This window comes from Diabrotica undecimpunctata, chromosome 1, assembly GCF_040954645.1.
Source record: "Diabrotica undecimpunctata isolate CICGRU chromosome 1, icDiaUnde3, whole genome shotgun sequence".
In the NCBI taxonomy this organism is placed as follows: Eukaryota; Metazoa; Arthropoda; class Insecta; order Coleoptera; family Chrysomelidae; genus Diabrotica; species Diabrotica undecimpunctata.
The window spans coordinates 110736570-110755886 of NC_092803.1; the positions used below are offsets into that span (position 1 = coordinate 110736570).

General features: G+C 31.8%; 1 protein-coding gene across 1 annotated transcript in view; it reads right to left on the bottom strand.

Annotated features, from left to right (window-relative positions):
* LOC140452360 (probable dimethyladenosine transferase) overlaps nt 1-17629 on the bottom strand; it is a 28471-nt gene extending 10842 nt beyond the window's left edge. Inside the window, exons 1-4 of the mRNA XM_072546569.1 lie at nt 17211-17629; nt 16881-17152; nt 10774-10995; nt 5957-6063 (exon numbers count right to left, since the gene is read on the bottom strand). Of these exons, the coding sequence (XP_072402670.1) occupies nt 5957-6063; nt 10774-10995; nt 16881-17152; nt 17211-17487 (878 nt within the window). The 5' untranslated portion in view covers nt 17488-17629. The remainder of the gene's footprint in view (nt 1-5956; nt 6064-10773; nt 10996-16880; nt 17153-17210) is intronic.
* Between the last annotated feature and the right edge of the window lie 1688 nt (nt 17630-19317).

Here is a 19317-nt window from a genome sequence, read left to right on the forward strand (position 1 = left end):
CTAACAGTTGAATCTAAAGTTTAAAGGGAATTCCAAGTTTCTGACCTAAACGTTCACTTTAAAATATGAAAAACCAACCTGTGATGTTTTAAAATCCTTAGAACAGTAGTTTTGGGTATGTTTAATTCTATAGAGATTTGCTGACTACTTAAATATGGATTCTGTTGAATTAAAGCAAGAACATTGATTGAATTATCTTCGGTCATACCTCTACTACGTCGTTTAAAACACGTACGACGAAAACTACCAGTTTCTCTTAATCTTCTTGCCGTTCTTTCAAATACTTCTTTGCCATAATGTCTGCTGTCAGGATATCTTACAGAATATATAAGTACGTGAGGCAATAGCGGCATTTTGGTGACATTCGAAATAAACTCCAATCATATCATACAATTCTGCATTTGATATACTCATCACGAATTATTAGTACTGATAATTAATTACTAATATTACCAATATTAATATCTATTGAAAAAAGTGCAATCTTCAATTCGAATTATAATATACCTAACACTTCTTAACAGTGTTTTGACTGCTGTCAATAAATAAACAATATGAACTCCCGTCAAATTCATTGTTGTAGCCTATGTACTTAGTTTCGAAAAAACTATTTTTAATCATATGAACAAAACAATGATCAAAATAGGTATCAACATTAAGATTCTCCTGCTATAAAAAAATTTGAAAGTACCTAATGACTTATTTTTAAATTTAATTTATAATACAGGGTAAGTCAATACTATACTTACTTATGTTTATGCGTTTTTATTCATATCTCGAGTTCGACAAAAGCTATTAACATGCGGTTTGCGCCATTTTGTTACGAATTTAATCCAGTTCCATTATAATTTACAATAAATAGGTGTTTCCATTAAAAATTTTGAAGAAAAACAAATTTTCATTCTTTCTGTTCGAAAGTACCCTCTACCTATGACAATTAAAACTAAATGCAAATATTTTATAGTGGATGTAAATTAATTCATCAACACTGTTACTAATGGCACTAATTTCGTTAAAATCGGGTGATCCAAACCAAAGTTATAGGTATTTATCCACAAATACTTTCCCACTCTCCCCAACCCTTTATTTGAAAATATAAAAAAAAACTTGAACAACTTTGTGCAGAATTTGGGCTCCTTTCTAGTTTACTTATTTAATACTTGGTATAATTGGGCATATATCCCAAAAAACTGGTTTTCAAAGTTTTCTTCACAGGTTACGGCCCCTAGCGGTTAACCCAAAAACTTGAAAATTTTCCAGCGATTTCTCTTGGCAACTTCTACTAAGGAATTTTTTCTCCTAAAGTTATAACATGAATTGTTTCTGATATATAGCCGAGAGATCGGCTTATTGGACCACCCGGTACATACTCCTACCTCGTATGGAGGCCCCTATGGGTAATAACAAATGACCATTAAAAAGTGTCTGTTCCCATTGTTTAATAATATAAAAGGTGAGTTGTGAATTTTGATTGAAATTTCTATTCGTCACAACGTTATTGTACTATTACCCAATCAACTGATTTATTTAAACTAGAAAAAAATCAGATCCGACTTTAAAAAATTTGTTCGTTTTTTCATAGCAAAAATTTCACCTTGTATACGGTTTTTAAAAACTAATAAGAATTTTATAAGTTAGTAAACTAAACTAAACACAGGATATTTTTAAATAAAAAATAAATAATTTTTTAAATAAAATAATTTTTAAATAAAAAAATTAAATTTGACTTTGGATTAAAAGTAAAGTAAAAGTTAAAAAATAGAAAATGTAAAAAAAGTAACTTTTCTTGCCAAAATGAAATTTTTTGAACAAAAATATAATTTAACATTCAATGAAAAAACCGGACCTGATTCAAACTGGAAAAATCAGGTCCAGTTTTAAAAAAGTAATTCCGTTTTGTCAAGAGAAAAAATTTCACCCTGTATACAGTTTTTGAACACTCTAACAAGAATGTTATAAATAGGACAAACAGGCAATTAAAATGACAATTTTTCCCTACAAAATTACCTCTTTTTAATTAGAAATTCAAATTTCACTATGCATTAAAAGTTTAGCAAACTGAACCACAGATTGAAAAAATGCTACTTTTTTATAATTATTAATATTATATTTAATTTATAAGTATAAACGCTATCACAGTTCGTGCCTTACATTTTACATAATACAACCCTTTTGTCAATTTACAGAATTTCAGAAGGTACAAGATGTTTTGAATAATACTAAAGCATCATCCTGTATAATATTTGTTTAGTAATTCATCGTTAGTATCGTTTTATTGAAGCCTCAGAATTCTATCTTACTTTTTCTCAAAAGAAAAAGATATAATAATAATCACCTTTATTTTTGAGTTATTGAAAAATAAAATTAACATTTAAAGTAACCTGCATTCAATTTGTGGTTCAGTTTGCCAAACTTTTAATTCATTGTCAAATTTTTTTAATTAAAAATTAAGTATGCGTATTGTATTTGTCTATAAGTCTTATAGCATTTGCAAATTCCTTGGTATAAATTGAAATCCCTTCGTATTTGCCAAAATACTGAAGAATATTTTTAGTGTATTTCAGTTCCTATTGTATGTATTAAAACACCAAAGTAAGTTCAATTCCTTTTTGCGTCGACGAGTTTATATAAACCATTTTAGAGTTTGTTTATATCACCGAAGCATATTCTTTGATATTTTTCTTTGCTCGATACTGCGTTTCAAACAAACATCTATTTAGATCGCTAAGAAGGTTTCGCCGGAAAGATAATTGCGACACTCTCGCTGAGGCGTAGTCAAGAGCGGTTTGTTTCAGCGTTAGTCCAAATTCTACGTCGAATTTGTATTGTTTTCTCGTCCTTCGTCCCTTTTCATGGAAATCTAGTGTGTAGTGGCAGTTAATTGTAAAGTTCATGTGTAGTTACAAGGAGGTTCGAAAAGATGGGCGATTGAAGCAGTCGTATATAATTTAGTCGGAGGGAACCGACAAATTTGTGAAAAAAGGTGATTTTTACTCAAAGTAATGTTTCAACTCTGAACAAGTATCACTGATTTTTTTTTGTCTGTATGCCGTATCTCATATAAGAGATTTGTACGACGGCGATAACAAATTTGTAAAATACCCACGTGTTTCAGTTTTTTTTTTAGAAGCCAAGTCCAAGGTTTGCGTTTAGTGCCATTTCAACCTCACTTTTGTTTGTCCCTGGTCGTCGTTCCAGACTACAGATGCAGTTTTTTCGTTCGTGTGTCAGAGATTCCAAGTCCAGTTTCCACCCCCAGAAGTTTTAGTACATTTTAGTGAAATCAAGGTAACTTTTTTTTGTTTTAAACTTTCAAAGTAAAAATAGACATTTTTTAATAATAATAATTGCTTTTATTAAAATTTAAGAATTTGTAATAATTAGAATTATATGTGTTAGGGCGTGGCCATAGCTGTCATTTTATTTGTTCAGTTTTAAAATTTAATGTTGACACATGACAGCTCGTTTTATTTTTTTACACTAGTTTGTTTTGTTTTTTTTTTAAGATTGACCTCTATGAATAGTTTCATTTTAAAAAGATAATTTTTATTTGTAATGACTTATTTCTGCCACAGTTTATAGCCCAGTAACAATTTTTTGTAAGTTTTGTAGCACCTCCCACTTGTAAACAGAATTTGTAAATGGATAAGACATGTAAGTTTTCTTTGTTATTTTGGTATAAATCTTTGTAACTATTTATATCGTAATTATTTTTGTATTATCTGTATTTGTAACTGTTTGTGTTGAAACAACAATAAATGTTTAAACTCCTAAACTCTCTTTTGTGTTTTTTCAGGAAAGAAGAGCCTTTTTCTTTCATCCAGCAGGAGGTGCCCTCAAGCGGCGTCCATTTTAAATAGCTAGAGGTCCTTCTTGTGTTTTGTTACCCATTTGTTTAGGAGATTCATGTAAGTGCCCATTTGTTTCATTTTTTGTAGTTTCCCCAATCCAGTCCCCCTGTTTCATTCACTTATTCATGACTCCAGCTCTCAAAATAAACCCTGAGCGCCGTTCGCATAAGTTTCGATTTGTTTTGCTTTCTGTCCCCAATTTTCAACCCCCCGTACTAATACCCTATGTAGTAGTCAAAATAAGTCGTTATAGTCTAATTTATAAAATTCTTATATACATTTTCAAAAACCATTTCTGTCCTGAGGCCTAATCCTGTTTCCATGAGCTGTATGGTTTTAAAGTCTACCAGTAGGGTGCTAACCTGGCTGTAGACCCCCTTCTCCTTTATCCGGTCCTGGAACCGGCAACAGTTCTGTCGAGCTACTCGATCAACCCAACAAAACTGCAGGCGGAGTGCTCAGCAAAGAACCAACCAGATGTAAAATAGAAATTGATGGCATCAGTATTGAACAAGTAACGGAAATAAAATACACTGTATAGCTATGGAGACCTGGACAAAAAGTGAGAGATCATGTACAAAAAGCAAATAGACTGGCGGGATGCCTTAATAACACTATATGGCGAAACAGACACATTAACACTGAAATGAAATCAAGAATTTATTAAGCCAGTGTAAGACCAATAATGACATATGCCTCAGAAACAAGACCCGACACAGCCACAACGCAAAGGCTACTGAAAACGGCAGAGATGAGAGTACTGAGAAGAATTACAGGAAATACGCTGAGAGATCAAAAGAGAAGTGAAGACATTATAAGAAAATGTAATGTACAGTGTATAAATGAATAGACACAAAATAGAAAAAAAGAATGGAATAACCACATAAGCAGAATGGAGGAGACCCGTGTAGTCAAAATAGCAAGAGATAAGTCACCAATCGGCAGAAGAAGTATCGAACAACCTTCCATAGAGGTATTAATCCGCCAATGAACAAGCAGAATTGCTTATAAAAAGGAAGAAGAAGAATATTAGTCAATGTGGCCATAGGAGGTATGTAGTACTTTATGCACAATAGGGCATCACTGGATATCGTATTGTGGATGGATAGATGGATAGGACGCTAGGAAAATTTTCAAAAACCTAATACAAGGTAAAATTCTCTTAATGAACAAAACGAACTAATTTTTTAAATAAAGATCTGATTTTTTTTTTCAATTTGAATAGTTTGTTTGTTAAATATTAAATTAACAGTTTAAGAAAAATTTAATTTTTGCAAGAAAAGTTACATTATTTATATATATGGTTCACTTTGCTAAACTTTTAATTCATAGTCAAATTTGATTTTTTAATTAAAAAGTAAGTAATCGTGTAAAAATTAGCAAGCCATTTTAATTGCATATTTGTCTAATCTATAAAATTATTATTAGTTTTCAAAAACCATATACAGGGTGAAATATTTTCTATGAACAAAACAAACAAATTTTTTGAAACCGGACCTGATTTTTCCAATTTGAATTAGGTCCGGTGTGTTTGTTAATTTGTTAAACTAAATATTTGTTTAAAAAAATTAAATTTTTGCAAGAAATTCACTTTGATAAACTTTTATTTATTCATAGACAAATTTAATATTTTTAATTAAAAATTAAGTAATCATGTAAGGAACAAAATAAATATGGTACTTTAATTGTCTATCTATTTTTTAATTGTTTATTTATCGTATTGGCCAAAATATGAGACACATCGAACTTATAGTTCAAAAGTTATGATGAATAGAAATGCAGTCAAATTCACAACTCACCCTGTATCTTCTTAGGAAATATATAATAAGAAATAAATAAAAAATATAAAATAAACTCTCTATTTTACTATATCGGCCTTCTTTGTTTGACTTTGTATTCTTTGTATAACTTTGTATTCTAAGAACGGATACCGATCTGGTAGTGCAATAAAAATTAAAAAACCCCAAATACATTAGGTATATACATGTAAAAAAATTGTGCAGATGTAAAAAATAATAATAGTTTCCAAGTAACAAAAATAAAATCGCAATTCAAAACATGCAATATCTTATTAATAACTAATATTGATGAGAAACAATACTTACATTATAAAATCATCAATATCCATTGTTCTAGCCCTTTTTTGATCTGCTTCTGCTTTGGTTAATATATCTTCAATTTTTTCTTTTATGCTAAAATCTTCAGGTAATTCCTATAAAATAAAATAGTTGATAATATATAATAGTTTTATGTACCTACTGGAATAAATTGGACTCTACAGGGTGTCCCAAATTGGTATGTTTTGCAGGTTACACCGAAAACTTCGGCTCAATAAAGGAAATATACCAGTACTACCAACTTATATTTTTTTTATGGAACACCCTATATATTTTGACATTTTTCGTTTAAACTTTTAATTCTCTTTCACCTGATATGACATACTATATATCTCTTTTCAGTCGTTAGAGCTGCTCTTCAAATAAAATGTTTATAGTTGACGTCATGTTAAAGGCACTTAAAAATAAGAGAAGGCATTATAAATTACCAATTAAAGACTACAGGGGAAAAACGCTGTAAGTCCATTTTTATCGATTTTTTTATGAATACATTTTTCGATACTTGGATACACTTAGTACAATCCACAAATATCAAACAAAATAAAAGTGCAATAAGTCAAACGTTACAAACGAATAAATTAATGCTGTACAAAGGAAGAGCGCTGCAAGTCAAGGTTAAACTAGGCAACAATACTATAAGTCAGATTTAGGTGCTCAATGTCGCAGGGACAATTTACAACGGAAAATCACAGTCAGTGTTCAGCACTCATACAAGTTGTTTATTTTAGTATCATTATTATCATAATCACAGTTTGTTTTTTAACGTTTAGTAAGTTTGAACTATTGTTTATTAATATGGAAAGTGAGGACAGTGAAATTGGCTTTACAGTCAAAAAATACAAGAAAACGAAAAAGTTTTGGGCGAATACGTAATGTAGCTAAAGCGCTAAAAGTGCAAACTCAGGAAACAGGCGAGGACTGCCGTTGCAAACGTTATCAGTGTTTTGAAAATATAAAGTTTGGAGAAAGAAATACAATTATTCGTAATTTTAATTCTATGCTAAATTGGGGCGAGCAAAGTGTGTATTTAGGTGGTCTAATATTCATACTTTCTGTAACTCAAAGACGGTCAAGAAAAGACGAAGAGAATAGCAACGTAAGAAATGGCTCTTTTTATTACAGAATTCGCCTTGTGGTACCTAATGATGAGGGGCATACATCACCTGCAAAAGACGTTCAGGTTTGTCAAAAAGCTTTTGTTGCTCTTCATGGCATATCCACGAGATTACAAACTATACAAAAAGCCCTAAAACATGGTACAACCGCCAAGGACAATAGAGGTAAACATGGCTCAAGACCCAATGAAATATATCTTACGAAACTATGCACTTAATTTTAAATCACATACAATCATTCAAAGGGCGCATGAGTCACTACAGCCTAAAAAAAATCTAGCAGGAAGTACCTTCCAGAGGAACTTAACATTAAAAAGATGTACAAAATGTTCCTTAAGAAACATCCCAATAGAGCAGTGTGCTATGAAGTATATAGAAAAATATTCAACACACGCTTTAATATCTTCTTTGAGTATCCCAGAACCGACACTTGCAGCATTTGTGACGCTTACAAAATATAAATAAGGGAATGTAAAGATGAAAAATTAATTAATAAACTTAAAACAGGGCAGAAACTTCACGACGAAAGTACATACATTTTACAAACGAAAAACAAAAGCTAAACTACGAGCAAGGACCTCAAGAGAATATGAAGTCATAGCCATGGACTAAAATAAAAACCTTCCCATGCCTAATATTACGAGTAACGACATGTATTATAAAAGGCAGTTGTCTTTCTCCTTTAATGTCCATTGACTTAGTGATAATGATGTTGTTATGTACTCATACCCTGAGACAGTAGCTCGAAAGGGTGCCAATGAAGTTTGCTCATTTCTGTATGACTATGTGACAATCCAGCTTTCTCCTGAAGTTCGTAACTTAGTGATTTTCTGTGATTCGTGTGGAGGCCAAAATAAAAACTGTACGGTATTCCGGTTTCTACATTTTTAGTCCATAAAATAAACAGATTTGACTCTATTTTAGTGACCTTTCCTATAAGAGGTCACTCCTACATGGAGACGGATAAAGATTTTGATATCGTTAACCAAAAAAGTGCAGCAGAAACCCCAGAAGATTGGGAAGCAGTGTTACGATTGGCTCGTCAAAAACCTGCGCTTTATAAAGTAGAAGTGGTTGATAACTACTTGGTGCGTAGCTGGGACACTATTCTTGCACCTATATATGATACAAAAGCACCTTTTAAAACTAGACCAATAAGAGAATTAAGCATTTCAAAGCAACATCCCAGACTAATTTATTTCAGAGACACCTACAATGGAACAATGTTTCTGCTGTCATTAACAAAAACGTGACTGGTAGGGAACCACCTTATACTGGAAAAGAATTCGTTTTTCCTTCTCGATCCTATACTGAGCCACTGCCTATTCCAGTGCCAAAATACAAAGATCTCCAAGTTTTAAAAAAAATTTGTTCAGAAAAAAAGGAAGAATGTATATTGATCAGCTAAAAAAAAGATGACTTATTTTTTATCTTAAGAATTTTACAATGTTATTGATTCATTTAACCATAATATTAATGTTTTTAGCTTTAGTTAAGTTAAACAAGTCTAGTTCTGTTTATTTGTTTCTTTCGTTAAATTAATATTATAGTTTGTCAATTACAGCGTTTTTGCATTTTTCCTCCAGACCTTTGGTTTTTTTTTTTTAATTGCTCTTGTTACCTATTGTACATGACAATTTCAGTTGTATATCATACTCTGTATATATGAGTTGTCAAATACTCAATACAATAGTGTTTTAGCATGTTTATGAATTATGAAGTTTTGAATCAAAAAATCGCGTTTTCCAAAACTTTTAAAAACTGACAGCGTTTTTCCCCTGTAGTCTTCAATTTTTAATCCATGTTATTAAACTTTTTAAAAAAGTGTAAAAATGAAATTTAATTGTAAGATGTAATGTTTAAAGTTTAATAAAGTGCTTATTGAAAATGGCAAATTTGCCGAAACATTTAAGCAAAATTTAAATAGTTTTATTTAAGGAAATAAAAAATAAAAAAAATTGAATATATATATATATATATATATATATATATATATATATATATATATATATATATATATATATATTCAATTACGAACTAAAAATTCGAAGATTTCTAATCGACGAAAGCAAAATCCATATTTTTGCTTTATTCTGTGCCTTCTAAGAATTGCAAGGCAAACAGGCGTTGATAGAGTGTAGGTGTAATTATGAGAAAATGGGGAATCTAAAATTGCATTCAACAACATATCTCCTCAACTAAGCAAAAATCCTTAGCGAATTGGTTTCCTGTACTCATAACGAGTATATCAAAATAAAAAGGAAAGACAGTTACGACTTGATATCACGTATAGTGCCTCTGTGTATTCACTTATACGTATTCCATCCTAAAAATAATCTTCGGAGCGACTATTCACAGAAGCTCTGAACGTGAAAGCCAACTTTCCTGTCGAAAACGAAGCAACGATAAAATTGCTTCGGTATGGATACAATAGCGACATCTGATATTAAATCACGAACTAGAAATCTTCAGATTTCTAGTTCGTGATTTTTTTCCCTATTTTTTTCGACATTTTTCAATAGTCGCCATGTATCTCGCAATAAAGTCATGGCAGCTCAGCTACTTTTGTTCTATCTTTTAAGGGGACAAAAATAAAATCTACTCAAAATATAGGGAACATACACTACTACTTGATGTGCTTATAAAAATCGGGTAAGCTTAGCAAACAATAGTGAGCAAAAATTACACTGAATGCAGAATATGGAAGTATTAGTTTTTATTAACTGACAAAATAACAGTCAACATCATCCAGATTTTAAATTAAGTAGTAAACTATTATGAAAATCAGTACATATATTAACTTTAATCAGTCTCGTGGTGGTGCAAAAAAGTAACACCAAAAGATCTAATAGATCTTCCTATATTTTCTTCGTTGGCCTAAAGAAGAACTTGACATCATGTTTTACTAACAATTTGCCAATTAGAGTTACATTTTAAATACTCAGTAAGAATACCTTCCTTTTTAAGGGATTTTCCTCTTTTTCTTTATCATTGGAGTTTCCATCTCTGGATTACTTTTACAGCTCTGTTATGCTCCAGCAAATACAACTACCAGATGAAGTACTGGTAGATCAAAATAAAAATGAAGAAGCACACACCAAAAAAAAACAAAATTGGAAAACTTGACAAAGAACAATGTACCTGATGAAAATGGTATCATTGTTGAGTTTCTGAAAGAAGATGGCGAGAGGCTGCAAGAAGGAATCACTGAGATAATAGATAAGGGTTTTAGCCATCTCAATAAGGAACAAAATTAAAACCAACATTGAAAATAATCTGGTGAATATTAAGCAGACTTTAAAATAAATAGATCAGTACTATTTTGAAGCACTAGAAATTTTGAATATCCACAAAAAATAACAAGATTAACTAAATGCACACGCAATGACACTAGATACAAATTCATTATAGAAGAGCATGTCTCAGACAGTTTTAAGATCAACAGAATATTGTAACACAGTGCCCTTTATCAACTTTCTGTTTCAATTTATTCTTGAAGAAAATTTTATGAGAAAATAACATTAAAAAGGACGACCTGAAGAAAGTGGATGCAATCTGTAAAAGAAGATATGGAATTGTTGTGAGTACAAAGTACAAAGAACTAACACACTATTAAAACCTTGGGCCACTAAGACCTGTGAAGAGAAATATATATAATCTCTAAAATTATTCAAATTTAAAATGTGTTACCTTATTATTTAAACTACAATGAAGTTTAAAATTCTTTTCTAATGCAGCTAATACAGCAGTCTGTCTAAAAACACTTCCTAAAGTTTTATTTTTTCTTGTGAAAGCTATCCTAGTCAGCCCATCCCATTCTGTATAATTAATTGGTGGAGGAGGGTTTCTTGGTTCTATTCTGACTACACATGATTCCACTTTCGGAGGAGGCCTAAAGTTATTTTTGCCTACCTGAAAAAAAACATTTATCATTGTAAATAGCACAAATAGGAAACAGTTAAAAACAGTTTTAGTTAGCATTGAAAATCTCATGTAAATCTTGTGCACAACTAAAATATATCACTAATAAATATGGGAATAGAACTACAACAACAATTTTCACTATGTAAATAATTAGAATCAAATGTGATATCCCTCTACTGGTTTCCTATCTATTTATTGAGCCATTGAAACTAATAACAATAGTATTAGGCTGTAGTTTGTAATCACTGAGGTGTGTATCCTAACTTGTGTTCATAGCAGAAATCTTCATATGCAGTGTGGGTAAAGCTGAATGAGCTAGAGCAATAGTTGGTGGCTACTCCTATCTTTTCAAAGATCTTTTAGCCTATCGCATATGAAAACAAGAACAAAAATTCAGTTCTCACAACTGTATGACAAAATTTCCTCTTGAATTAGACAAAGTTATAAGATGAATCCCAGCAACAACTGAAAATAATGAAATGATATATTTGCAGGTGCTGAATAATGGATACTGAATTTGAAAGACTGTATAACAACTACATAGAGAATGGTGACCCAGACATAGCCAAAAACCTTGTACAAGCACTAGATGAAATTCAGGGAAATAAATATGCAAAAACAACAGAAGAATGGATTTCCAAAGATCTAGTAGAAAATTCTGAAGCCTACTAAAAACCCACTGATCTGAGAAACCCATTTGATAACACCAGATCAGACAGCAAATAGAATAGTAACTTTATCTAGGGCCCATGTGATAAGCAGCTTATAAAACAACTTAAAAAAGAACTTAATAATATATGCCAAACAATATTACACAACACAGAATTTTCTCACAAGTTAACTACTAAAGAATTAACTGCAGCTCTTATAAGATGTGAAAACTGGCCAGGCACCTAGGTTTGACAGGATAAATCCTGAGTTCCTACTCAACTGCAGAAAAAAGACAAAAAACTGGCTCCATTTTACTTGCATATCTACATCTAGAGTAATGCCAAAAGCTTTTAAAGTGAGTAAAATAATTGCTATACTAAAACCCAATAAACTACTAGACAAAGTTGAAAACTACTACAGTATAGCACTTTGCTGCTACTGTAAACTTTTAGAACAACTTATCAACAGAATACACAGAAATTCTAGAAAATATTCCCAACAAACAAATAGGTTTCAGATCTAATTCAAACTGTAGAGACCAAACTTTCTTCCAAAAGCAACAGAAGACAGCTGTAGTTTTCTTGGAACTGACAGATGCCTATAATATAGTGAAGAAAGAAGAGCTCCTATACAAGCAGGCGAAACAACAACACTATGATTGATAAATAACATGCTTTAAGAGAGACATTTCAAAGTGATACAGGTATAGTCGACACGTAATTTCGTCAGAAAATTTATAGGAACCAGAACGGGTAAAATACTAGAAAATGGCAACAATGTCAGAGTGGTCACTACTTTATTGAACAGTAGCGTAGATATCTAATTTTTAATTAAATAAAAGTTTTTATTTTTATTTAATTTTATTTAAGAAGTTTCATTTTCTATAAAGTTTAAATAAAAAATATTGGTGTTGTTAACTTCTGTGATATATCTAGGAAGAGATAACACTAACCGACTCGGCTAAATAGAACTTATTGTAAAATAACAATACCTATAAAAAATTGTTAATAAAAGTAATTATCACATACAATTAAACAAATGTTTTATGTACAAGTATTTAAGTATACAAACGTTTTAATAACACAACTGCTCATAAGTTTTAAAACTTATGATCACATTTTATCCCTGATAACTTAGTTATTGTAATAAAAAAAATAGAGAATTCACTTTTTAAATTATATACAGGGTATTCTATTAACAACTTTGGTTTGACACTGTGTGGGAGAAGACTTAGTACCTCAATAATTTAAAAATGAGTAAGAGGTCTAAAACTTGTATGAACATCTTTTTTTATATATCTAGCAGGTATTTTCTAATAACCCAACCTGTACTTTGATTTAGAAGAAGAACTTACTAATCTACTCAGAATCACTGTTATCACTAGTACCAGTTGTATCTTCTATATTTATAATTAATTTGGTTAATGCTAGTAAATATTTAACATATTCATTTTCCACTGCGATTACATGTTTGATTACACTTGTCCAGTTGGTTGCTGTGATCTTTGTGACTTCTCTTCTAATTAACTGGAGAGCAGTAGACAAAAATTTAGGAGCCACGTTTCTTCTTCTTCTATTTCCTTTAAGTTGTGTCCATATTATCTCTATTGGGTTCAATTTACAATAGTAAGGAGGAAGTACGATTGTAAATTGTAATACTGGGCATACCAAGCACGGTATGCCCATTACCGCGAGTACAGTTATCAACAACATATTTCTTCTGGTACTGTCTACTGTAAACAACCTCCAACAATTGCTTTTTACTATATGATGCCTCAAAGTACAAATCTTTCTCAAATAAAAATTCTTGAATTTGTAATTTGTTTCAAGTAATATTTGAAATTTTCTCATTAATCTTGAATAATATGATACATTGTCCATGATAATCACGCTATATTTAGGTAATCTCGGAAGAAGAGGTTCTTCAAACCATGATTCAAAAATTTAACTTTCCATATCCTCATGATAACCTAGAGACGCGTTGTAATATTTTTGTGCAGATATTAATAATACATCATCGATCCATATATTTTCTCAACCGCAGTGTAAAATTATAATTCTCTGCCCTGTCATGAGTATCACACTAGGTCTCATCTAAATAAACAACATTTCGTTTCATTTTTTGATACTAAGTTATCTATCTGATAGAAATGTTTCTTAAAGAAATAATTATTCTAGTAGTTTCCATTATGGCGCTTGTCTAAAGTTTTGTACTTAAAATTATTGGCTTTAAGAAATAATCGAAGTGTTGTTGCTGAATATAAGAGAATATCCTTTTGAACCAGTTCACTTCGAAGGCTTTCAATAGTTGAAAAAATATTAGCCGCATCCATTTTGTATATTGTTCTGATTATAGGTTCCTTTAGGTGCGGTTTTATTTGTGTGAATTTGCACAATCCTTTCTCCTCTGTCTAGAAGATGTTTCTCCTATAGTCTTGTAGCAGATTGCTTTGGACACTCTGATAAATACGTTTCCACAATTGCTTTTGATTTAGACAATTTAGAACACAATCCTTCATAAACATGTTTCAGCATATGTTTGGATGGTATCATCAGAGAGGTATTGGAAATGTCGCTTACATTTTACTACACGGCTTTGTAAAAATATTCCAATTGATTACATGGTTCCACTGGCTCTTCAGCTGCAGAATTATTATCACACCACGGGTGCCACATTTCAAAAGTATTTTAGTAAAATTATAAAGTTTACTGTTCTTTTACATATTTTTACCTACTTCCGTTCTTTGTGAGTTTTATAAAAACTAACTTCTGTTTTTTTTTCAAAAAAACATTAAACGTTTACATCTATGGTTCCTGAGTTGAACTTTTTTTATACTTCATTTCCATCATATTGATAACTGAAAGCATTAAAATTGACGCTCGAACTTCTTTTTCGATGTATATATTATATAAGAATTACTGGATATTAGTGACTGTCGATATAAACAAACAACACAGTTTATTACTTTATCTTACTTTTTATTTATTATTTTACTATCTGTACCTAAATTTTAAATAATTTTAGAATGTATTTTGTCCATTATTTTATATGTGTGTTATTAATGTTGAGTGTCTATGCATTTATAAATAATCTCAACGACTAGTAAGTTGCACTGAAGAATTGTAATATTTTATAAATATGTACATTTTTTTCTTATTACAGTGTCTTGAAAAATGAATAAAACCATTCCGAAAGCTAGACAAAAAGTCATAAGAGTGTGTCATAAGAAGAGATTTTTCAATCCATGATTCACAAAAAATCCCTCCACCCTCCATATCCTCATGATAATCTAGATTCACGTCATTTTTATTGCAGATATTAATAATAAATCGTCGATGCATCCATTTTCTACACCGCAGTATAAAATTATAATTCTGTCCTTTATTGGGCGGTACTGAATTAGAACACTTTTTGTTGTTATTTGTCCAACTTTTTTTCACGGTGTTATGAGTACCATACCAGGTTTCATCCAAATAAACAATATTTCGTTTAAAAATAAAGTTTAAAATAATATAAAATATTATACTACCTACCCAAGTGTAAACCACTGGAAGGTCGAAACAAAATTTATTGGGGTAACTTACTTTATGGTTTCGGTCGCTCAGGCAAATAATGTTATCTTACGCAAAGAATGCATCGATGATAACTTTATCTGATCGACTGTACATATTTTACCAGGCTCATCTAAATGTAAATATCGAAGAGAATATTAAAACTTTGTATTATTATACATCTCAGTCATTGATAATTTCGCAGTTAATAACTACTCCTGGTAGAGTACTTTTATTTTAATTTGTATTGCCTGCTTTTATTACAGATAAATATATTTTTACACAGTCTCACCGAAATACGAGGCGACTATAATACCTTAAATAAGCAAACAAGAAAACTCAATAACGGTTTACCTCAAGGATCACTCCTGACTTATCCAGTGAACAATGTTATCCCAATGTGAGATAACACAACACCCCCAGTGTTATCTCACATCTGCCTGAAACCAATGCTGTAAAGTTTGGATATGCTGACGATCTAGTCTTATATGTACACAACAAATAGTTTAAACCTACCCAAAACTTGGTGACCAACCACCTCCCATAAAATAAATAATAGCTCAAAAAATAATAACCTGAAATAACCTTATTTAGAGACTGTGTAACACTAGCTGGGGAGCATCAGTGGATATATTGCAAACATCCGACATCTAAATTGGTCTGATTGGTCTGATGTATTTTGAGACTGAGTATTCTGCACTAGTATGTTGAAAACAATTAGTGGGTGCATTAGAACTTGTCAATATTAATGGCTCAACCACATACCCCACTTGCTCTAAGAAGCCACGAGAAAATATATGAAAATAATTAGTAATAGACAACTCTCCATAAGTATATGAGAATATTTTAGACCTGGCAACAAACCAGCTTCGATATAGGATATCACCAATGTTGTTAGCACAACAACTGATACCAAATAACTTCAACATCAACTCCTAATGGCAGACTCTAGACTGAAAGAGTCCTACCTGGTGTACAAAATGTAACTGACCCAGTCACAAAACCTTATGGTTTCAAACAACCATGACATGTCTAGAAGACCTTAAACCACATTAGAACAGGATATGATGTGTGTACCTCCTCCTATGAGATGGACAGATGATTTGAAAAGGACTGCCGGGAAAAATTGGCTACAAGTAGTGTACAATAAAAAACAATGGAAAGGAAGACTTGAAGAGGCTTATGTTCAGATGTGGACGTGAATGGCTAGACGAAGAAGAAGAACCTACCCATAACCTCCATAACTGGGGAAAACTACCCAACCTATGTTGTGACTGTAGCAATCCAAACCAAACAATGGACCACAAAGAAAGCTAAATAATGTTAGACAGCAAAAAGAAATTCAAAAAATAAAAATAATATTGTGCAAAAATTTTGGTACACTAGTAATGTACAAAACACTGTTTTTGGTATCAGTAACAGAACGAAAATGTATAAAATTGGTCCATTTGGTAAATTTGTAGTACACTGAGTTTAGGTAAGATTGCAGTTGAGTATCTTAGAAAATGTGACTCATCAATTTATATAAGTATCTGAAAATTGAATACATAAGTACAGGGTATCCAAAATATCAGTTGAGTTTTTTACAACATAATTTTTTAGTCCCATATGTGGGTACAGAAATAAGTTTTCTCTCTATATTACCAGCTACTTACTAATTAAATTGCTTACCTTCATCAACATATCAACCCTTGACAATAACTGTGTGTTTACTGACAACCTACAATACAACTTATCACCAGCTTTTGCAACTAATCTTTGAGCAAATTCTAATTGAAACATAAGAACGGCGCATCTAAAGAATGGTCTATGTAGAAGTAATCTAAACACTAATGGTGAAGATATCTGATATGGTACATTAGCTACACACACATCAAAAAATGGAAGATCACTTTTCAGGACATCTCCAACCTGAATCTGTAGTTTTGACTGCAGAGGTGTACCTAATAATTATAAATAATCAGAATCAATTATGTATTGAATAATAAATTATAAACTTACCTTGGACTCTCTTTTGTAATTCGGCAACTAATCTTGTATCTATTTCACATGCAATCACTCTTTTTACTTGCTCCAATAGTTTAACCGTCATGTTACCAGTACCTGGACCAACTTCAAGAACTACATCAGTGGGTCTTAGACCAGATTTTTCTAACATTGATGTTATTACCATGGGATTTTTTAAGATATGTTGACCAAAATCTTTATTGAAGAGAATCCCTTGCTTGACAACTCCATTTTGTGACTTTTTCTTTTTTTCTACTTTAACTTTAGGCATTTTAATTTGGTTTGTTTATTTTCTTTTAAATAGCTGTTATTGTTATAAGCACGTGGTTGTTCGGCGACAATATGAAATATGATGTGACATTCGCTGTCAGTGACATTATATCAGTACTTCTTCTTTTTATTGGCTTGCATACGAGTGGATTTCCAGTGCATTTAAGTTCCTAAACTGTCAAAGAATAATAATAAACAGTCAGAATGCCCACTCTGTTTGTCAAGATAAGTACGCGCATCTCGTTCGCGCAGATGGAATCAGCCATGTTTTAAAGGCGACCAGTGCTGTTCAGTGAAATTTTGCCTGTTGTGCATAGAAAAATTAACCTGGTTTAATTTATTTACGGCAACCATAGATATAATATGCACTATTTTATTCGTACTTTTGATTGAAGAATAGATTAAATTATTTCAAATTTACTAAATTATTAATCTCTAATAATTTAAGTTCTGTCGTAGCTTGTCACAAATTTCTCAATTGGGGCCTATGTTTTCGATTAAAAAATGGCGATCGCGTGGTGACACACTCTAATAGCGGCATCTGAGAGGGAGCATTCTGATTGTTATTTATTCTGTGGTATACTCCATTCGCTTAGCTCGGGCATATTCACAGACCACTAATAAGGTAGGTGATCTGTGGGCATATTTTGACAGATTCATTGTCGGAAACCTAGGACACAACAATTCCTACTTCTCAGTATTCATAGCTCAAGTATTCTTTCTTAAAAAAAAAAAGAAGAATTATTCTAAATAGTGGAAGTATATACTAGACCCATCAAATTTTGCAAGACTGCAAAAAAATAACAGATGAGAAGAACGAGGCATTTAGGACCATACAACAACGAGAAACTAGAACAACAATAGATAGATGCAAAAACTTAAGGAGAGAGGAAAAACGCCTACACCGAAAAAAGAAATGAGACTCGAAAAATGACATATTAGAACGGCTCGAAAGCCATATGAGTCGCGGAGAAACAAGAAAGTTCTATCATCAAATAAATATTATTAGAAAAGAATTCAAAAAAAGAATCAACTATTGTAATGATAAGGAAGGTAACTTACTTACCAACAAAGAGGATATCGTTTTACGATGGGTAGAGCACTTTCATGAGTTGCTGGAAGGGGAACCTACTAACAATATAGAGCTGGAATACCGAAATAAGGAATTCGTGGAGCCCCCCTCGGTAGATGAAGTGAAAATATCTAGAGAAAAACTAAGGAACCATAGGTCCCCAGGTAGTGATGGCATCCCAGCAGAGTTATTTAAGCACGGTGGAGAGCAGCTCACCAAGGTGATGCGAGAAATTGTTTGTAGAATTTGGTCTGAGGAGCAAATGCCTGAAGAATGGAGCTTAGGCTTAATTTGCCCGTTACACAAAAAGGAAAACCAACTGGAATGTAATAATTACCGCGGAATAACTCTCCTAAATACAGCATACAAGATATTGTCAAATATTTTGCACGAGAGATTAAAGCCTTATACTGAAATGTTTCTAGGAGAATATCAGGCAGGATTCAGGCGTGGACATTCAACCATTAACCAGATCTTTACACTGCGACAGATCCTCGAAAAAGCGCAAGAGTTTAACATAGATATGTATCATATTTTTGTCGATTTTAAAGCGGCATATGAGAGTGTCTTAAGACCAAGTCTTTACAACGCTATGAATGAGTTAGGAATTCCAAAAAAACTCATATGTTTGATAAAAGTGACAATGACGAAGATGCTATCAGCAGTAAAAATTCAAAACGACTCATCAACCCCATTTCAAATACATAGGGGGTTAAGGCAGGGAGATGCGCTGGCGTGTCAGCTTTTTAATGTCGCCTT